The following is a 7,690-nucleotide window of genomic DNA, read 5'->3' as shown; positions in this document are numbered from 1 at the left end:
CCCACTAGGGGTTATGAAGCTTGTCTTGGGCTCATCTTCTTTCTTCATCCAGATTTTATGACAGCCTGAATAACAATCCAATAGACTCTTGAGCTCTGAAGTAGCTGCTGCATCCACAAGAGAATCTATTCTTGGCAATGGGATTTCATCCTTCGGACATGCCTTATTGAGATCTGTAAAATCAATGCACATTCTCCAATTTCCATTAGCTTTCTTCACCATCACAGTATTGGCCAGCCACTCTGGATATGTTACTTCTCTGATTACACCGGCACTCAGAAGCCTTTTGACTTTGTTTCGTGCACCTTTGGCTTTATCATCGGACATTTTCCGAAGCTTCTGCTTTCTTTGCCTGATAGACGGATCTACATTAAGTGAATGCTCGATAACATCCCTGTTAACACCACACAGATCATTGGCTGACCAGGAAAAGACATCCTTGTTGTTGAACAGAAACCTCAACAGAGTTATTTCTTGTTCATCAGACAATTGAGATCCCAGCAATACCTTCTTCTCAGCTATATCTTCATATAAAAGCATGGGCTTCGGTTGATCTACTGAGGCAACTTTATCTCTTTTGTGCTTATACTGTTGACGAGCTTCAGCTTCATCTATATTATGAATGACCTTTGAATATGTCCAGTTCCCTTCGGCCCTTCTAGCAGCCTCTTGACTCCCATGCACAGCTATGGGGCCTTGGTCGGATGGTATCTTCATGTATAGATATGCTAGATGAAGTATTGCTTCGAAGGTGTTTAATGTTCCTCATCCAATGATTGCATTGTAAGGATACTCCATATCAACAATGTCAAAGACAACTTGCTCTGTCCTTGTATTGTTAACATAGCCGAAGGTAATCGGCATTATTATCTTGCCAAGTGCCACTATCTGCCTTCCTCCAAAGCCACAGAGGGGATGTGTTGCATCATGTATCTTATCATCTTGCTCTTGAATCTGCCTATAGGCTTTTGCGAAGATGATATCTGTTGCACTGCCTGTGTCTACAAGGACATTGTGAACAAGAAACCCTTTGATAACACAGGATATGACCATTGCATCATTATGGGGGTAGTCCTTGAGATGAAAGTCCTCCTGAGAAAAGGTGATTGGAATGTGTGACCATTTGGATTTGATGAAGGGTTTTTGTACTCCAACATGTTGTACCCTTCTTTGTGCCTCTTTTTCTGCTTCTTGTCAGTTGGCTCAGAACTTGAACCGCCCGTGATTGGGAGCACCAGCTTCATAGTCAAAGGTGTCGTGGGTTGAGCTCCTCGCGAAGCCATTGTCACTGTTGTGGTCGGAAGTGAGTTCACCAGAGTTGGGTGCCAATGTTGGTCACTTGTTCTCAAATGCTGTGAATCAAGAACAAGTCAACACAATTGTTAATTATTATGGACCTTCGTCTTCCGAAGCATTATTTCCCCATGGATATAATGATCATCAAACGAAGGTCGTGAAGTACATACCTTCATCATTTAATATGTAAACAAGAATGCAAAGGGATGAAGACAGTAATTGTATCACGTTAATTCATTCATATTTGCATCCTATAAAACATGTATGAATATCAACATAATTCATATTACATTGATACCTTCGGCTTGCTCGAAGGTGAAGACGCGAGAGAGTGATTACAATTCAGCGTGAACAGTACAGTGTTACTGTTCATCTATTTATAGGCACAGAATGCAAGCCGGGTAAAATTACATTCATGACCCTCAACATTTATTTATGGACGTAACTTAGACTACTAAGGTCTATCTGGTCTTTTCCTCTTCTGCTTGATGGTAGCTTCGACATTTGGCATCGTTGCTTCTGCACAAGGTCTTTGTCTTGAGAACCTTCAATAGAGGAAGGGAAGACTTCTGTATCACTTTGCAGAAGATGTTTTTGTCTTGAGGACCTTTGGCGGGGAAGAAGACCCCCAACACCCGCCATCCCCTCTCTCTCAATCGTGTATGTCGATCCCTCTCATCCCCTTCGCGGGATAATAGCGTTAGCACGGGCTATATGCTAATTGTAGTCAGAGACGAGTATATATGCTCAAATGGTGGCTATATGCTCAAATGGTGGCTCCAAGCATACAAAAGAGTATTATAAATTGTTTTGCTGAGGTAAGAAAAATACTTTATTGCTTAGGATCAAATTATAGACAATGTTTTATTTTATAGAATATTTATATAGTTGAAGTGACAGTGTTTATATTTTCAGATTATAATGAAGTCTATTAATCATGAGAGAAAATAGCTCTGCATATTGTATTCATTGTTTTGCACATCAACTGCGGTTAGTCATTGTTGTAGTAAGTAAAAAGAATGATAATATTAATGATTTCTTTGACATGGTATCTCTATTGATTAATGTTGTTGGAGCCTCTTGCAAAAGAAAGGATATGATTCGAGAAATTCAACAAGAGAGAGTTAGTAAAGAAATAGGAAGAGGACATCTTAGTAGTGGAACAAGATTAAATCAAGAACAATCAATTCAAAGAGCTGGTGACACTCGTTGGTCCTCTCATTATAAAACCCTTATGAGGATAAGTAGCTTGTTACTTGATGTCATTGAAGTGCTCCAATATGTTGAAAAAGAAGGTCCAAATGATGCGAAGAGACGTCAAGCTCGTGGTGTCATGAACTATCTCAAGGATTTTGACTTTGTGTTCCACTTACAGTTAATGTTGCTTATCTTGGGACATGCAAATTCATTATTGTTATCATTACAGAGAAAAGATAAAGATATCTTGGAGGATATGGTAGAGGTGAAGTTAACAAAACAGATATTTCAGAAAATTAGAGATGATGGTTGAGATTCTATATTAGGGAATGTATTGCCCTTTTGTGAAGAGATAACATCCCAATGTTGGACACAGAACAAGAGTGCATTGATCGACATAGACCAAGGCAAAGGACCAACCGTACCAACTATGAGCACTACAAATATGATTGCTTGAACCCATTTATTGACTTCCAAATTGCAGAATTTAATGATCGCTTCAATGAGGTAAATTCTGAATTGCTTACCAGCATTACTGCCTTTAGTCCCAAGAATTCTTTTGATGCTTTCAAAGTTGAGAGTTTGGTAGAATTGGCTAAGGCATACCCTGAGGATTTTAACCAAAGGGATCTAAAAAATCTTAGAAGTGATCTTCCTATTTTTATTGACAATTTGTGAGCTGATGCAAGATTTGCCCAATTGGATACTATTTCTGAACTTGGAAGGCTGATGGTGGATACAAAAACATCTTGCTTTTCCTTTGGCGTATGAACTGCTAAAACTTGTATTGGTTCTTCCTATTGCCACTGCATCAGTGGAAAGATGTTTTTTAGCAATGAAAATCATGAAGACAGATCTATGAAATCGTATGGGTGATGAATATTTGAATGATTGTATCATTACATTCATGGAACAAGAATTACTCAAAGCAATTCGAAATGAAGATGTTATAGCTCGCTTTTAGAATATGGATGATTGTAACCGAAGAGTTAAATTATAAGAGGTAATCACTACTATTAAGAGTTTATTAACCACCATTGTTAAGAGTTTATTTGTCACATCAATTATTGATGATTTTACTCCTTTATCTCTATGATATGCATGACATTACTTTGTTATAAGATATATACGTTTGGGGCCACCTCGAGATCTCCGGCGACGGCCATGGCGGGCCAACGAGTTTGATTTGTTGCGCGATTTCAGCAGAGGGAAGAAGAGTCTGGCCACATGGGCCCACTCACCAGAGGCACACGACGCCCACTGGTTATCCTTTCCGCGAGACCCATCGGTCAGAAACACAGATGCACACGCGATTCTGCTGACAAGGGGGCCCCGCATGTCGTTGTCTCGCGCGTGCAAAGCCAAGCTCCCAACCCGCGGGTCCCACCGTTCAGTGGCCACAGAAGCGCGCGTGGTGGGGTGTCGGGCTGACCGAGTAGTGGGCTGGTGCAGGAAGATGGGCCAATAATGGCAGTAGCGGCCCATCCGAATTCTTTCCTCTTTTATTTTTCTATTTCTACTTTCAATTTGAAGCATTTAACCTAAATTCAAATCCCTATTTTGAATTTCAGATTCCAAGTGTCAAAATTAATACTAATGTGAATCTAAACCTTACTGTTTATGATAATAATATTTATTATTTTCCTTGTTATTTATTTATGGGAGGAATAAATAACTTAATTAAAATTTTCTTTCCCAATCTCTTTTATTTTCTATTTCTATTTCCAAATTCTATTTTCCTAATTTGAACTTGTCTCACAATTTGAATGCAAATACAAAAATGCAAGACCTTACTGTTTTCGTATTCAAATTAAAATACGGTAAAAGATGATATCCGGATCTGATTTCATTCAAATATGATCCCGATTCCATCACTACGGACCACCAACAGAACAATCAGGATGCGTGGACGGCACCCTAAGCGGTACGTCATCAAGGCTCGTGGACCACGATCTGAACGTTGTCGGTCATCATCAGCGAGCGTAGACGACATGATTGCTGGCCGCTGGCCTTGGCAATTAATTAAAAGCAAAACAAATTGTCTTACAATTAGAACGCGTGATAAAATCACAAATTCACACTTGAACTCTACAGTAACATTGGACTATGATTCTGCAGTAGTACCATTCAACTTGGAGAACATAAAAGGTATGAATCCTAATACAATATCTAACTTTTGATTCAGAAACACTGCATGTACTCGATTTTGTCCACACACAAAAAAAAATTAAAGAAAAGAAAAGAATAGAATAGCAGTAGTTATAATATCGCCTCCACACCATATTTTATGATGACTATATATGCTCCATTTTCTACCATATTTTAAAAAGGTTACATCTTTTTTATTCATGTAGAGCAGCATGCCTTCTTTGTATTTCCTGCATTGCTGTCAATGCTGATGGTTTTGCCCTGTGAAGGCAATGGGGCAGCTGTGGCTGCTGCTTCCTTGGCGGCCAGCGCTTTCCTGTTGACGATGCCATACACCTCCGTGATAATAGTCTGGAAGGCTTCCTCCACGTTGATGGCCTCCATAGCTGACGTCTCGAGGAAGAACAGCCCTTCCTTCTCAGCCAACGCTTTGCCTTCGTCCTCAGAGATAGCTCTCAAGTGGATCAGGTCGGATTTGTTGCCCACCATCATGATCACGATGCTGGAGTCAGCGTGGTCGCGGAGCTCACGAAGCCACCTGTGAACGTTGTCGAAGCTCTGCCTCTTCGTGATGTCGTACACAAGCAGGGCGGCCACGGCGCCACGGTAGTAGGCGCTTGTAATCGCACGGTACCTTTCCTGCCCAGCTGTGTCCCAGATCTGAGCCTTTATTGTTTTGCCGTCAATCTGTGTGAAAGAAGATAAGGATAATCTTAATTAGCGACATAGTTGTAAGTAACTAGAGTAATAAACCATGCTCTCAGATTTTGTTCCGGTTTAAATGCACATCAAACATTACCAGTCCAGCAGTCCTGAGCGAAAATAGAAGCTGTGTCCAGTACAATTAATAGAACGGCAATGACAGTGTCATTATCATGGAAGGAATCACAATGGCAGGAAAAGTATTACGACGACAGTTTGGTTTCACCTAACACTCTACTGACAGACAGGATGCCGCATAATACAGACTAGCGGCAGTAGCTGGCGTATCGACCTATCAATCAATCTACACCAAACGCTATGATATGATCCTGGGGCAAAAGAGAACAATTTCTCTATGATATAGAGAAGGTATCATGGTAGCAACAACTAGCATTATGCATCCACTCTAAAAAAGTTAAATATTTTATAATTTATAACAGGAGTGATACGTTAATAATTTTAAAAGGGGGTTTTCACGTTGGATGTCAGTCCAGCTTTTAGCCCTAAACTATGAAACTAGATAACAAACAAAACCTCCAACAGTTCAGAAAATTTCGGTCTAATGACCAATTTTGAAGTAGTTTTCTACATTCTAAAAGTAATAAAATTTAGTCAAAAGTTCATAGTTGGTTTATTTTCAATCAAAAAAAAATGAAACTAGTTTAAGTTTTCTTCATTGGTGTGCTATTTAGAGTCATTTAGATATTGTTTTCATTTGATATATATATCATAAACAGGTACACAACCTTTAAAAAGTTGTAATAGTTTCGTACTTTTCTGGTTTGTAATAATTTAAGGATGTCAATGGATGCCTATTAACGGTTCCATAGTATAGCATTGAAACTCTGGCTCACACTCCGCAGTTTGATGGTTGAAAAATGAACTCGAACCATGAACCAGGACCGCTGAAAAACAAAAAGAAAATAGATACAAGAGGCCATTCACTACGTGTGAACACTGAACAGGTGAACTCCCAGTATCTCCGCAGGTATTTTTTTATCAACCCTCCACCTAAATTTGCCTCTTCGTTGCAACTTCACAAGAAAAAGAAAACAGTCGTAAGCCACACTGTATGACGAAACGAGCAGCTTTATCGGGTGGCTACCAACCGCAATCTTTCCAGTCGCCAAGATCGAGATCTGGCGGGTTGGGATCGCGAAGAGACCATCCACTAACGCGCGCGTACAGAACAGCTACAGAGAAATAGAAGACGGGGGGGGGGGGGGGGGGGGGGGGGGGGGGGGGGCAAATGGAGGCACACCTGTAGGGACTTGGTGGCGAACTCGACGCCGATGGTGGACTTGGAGTCGAGGGAGAAGTGGTTGCGCGTGAAGCGAGAGAGGATATTGGACTTGCCGACGCCGCTGTCCCCGATGAGCACCATCTTGAACAGGTAAGAGTACTCGTGATCCACCCGCCCCCCCCATCTTTCTCCCCTGCTGTCCTCCTCGTGCCGAAGAGGAGATCTCTTCTCGTCGGTGAGGATGGCCCGACGAAGAAGGCGGAAGAAGGGATTCGTGAATGAAGGAAAAAAAAGAGAGGTAAAGGTAAGGAGTGGTGGCCTGGCCTTTGCGGCTTGAGCTGGCGGGTGGTGGTGGGAGAGCACTTGTCACTCGTCCAACTAAGGGTCCTAGACCACCTCAGCAAGTCAAAAATTGAATTTGTATAAAGAATTTATCATTGAGCTTCTATACAGCGTGTTAGGATGTAATTATGAATTAGAACCAGCTTTCTAAAATTCCGTTGTTTGATTACGTATAGAATCGAGATTTGGAATGATAGATTTAATTTTCTGGATTTGGACTTTAACTATAAACTTATTCTCCCAGTACTGAGCATTATCTTTTGTATTATGTGCAATTAGATCACACAATTTTAAACCTCAATTCAGCGACATCCAAACAATAGAATAGAAATAACATCTCATTTCAATACCACAGTTGATTTGGTATTGAATCTGGTATTTATTATAGAATTATTAATCAAACTAGCAACTCCAATTCACGGTAGACACATGGTGGGTCCCATTGAATTCAATGGTATTCAACTGAATACCAATTATTTTTAGCAAGAAAACTCAATATATACATGTATATAGTGTATATACATATAAAACAGAAAATAAATCAAATAAGTGAATAAACTCTTTTAATTTCGGCTAAAATATCTTAGCTTTCCTACCCACTCGACCCAATAGATTGTCATGGCACCTATGGCCAATTGAGCCACTCTTTTCATCCATGCGATAACCATGGCAAAAAAAATCCCCAACCTATACAAAACTCTGCTATAGTTCTGGCCTCCAGCAGATCCACACCAGGGCACCAGCCTCCAGGGCATGGTTGTG

General features: G+C 40.5%; 1 protein-coding gene across 1 annotated transcript; it reads right to left on the bottom strand.

The window, feature by feature from the left end:
* Positions 1-4,584: 4,584 nt before the first annotated feature.
* Positions 4,585-6,914, bottom strand: LOC100192685 (uncharacterized). Its single transcript, NM_001137890.2, is given in 3 exon segments — positions 4,585-5,328; positions 6,605-6,764; positions 6,766-6,914. Coding segments are annotated over 3 exon segments (654 nt in total). The 5' UTR covers positions 6,771-6,914; the 3' UTR covers positions 4,585-4,839.
* Between the last annotated feature and the right edge of the window lie 776 nt (positions 6,915-7,690).

This window comes from Zea mays, chromosome 8, assembly GCF_902167145.1.
Source record: "Zea mays cultivar B73 chromosome 8, Zm-B73-REFERENCE-NAM-5.0, whole genome shotgun sequence".
Taxonomy (NCBI): Eukaryota; Viridiplantae; Streptophyta; class Magnoliopsida; order Poales; family Poaceae; genus Zea; species Zea mays.
The sequence above is the reverse complement of the archived record's forward strand: the minus strand, read 5'-3'. Positions and strand labels throughout refer to the sequence as shown.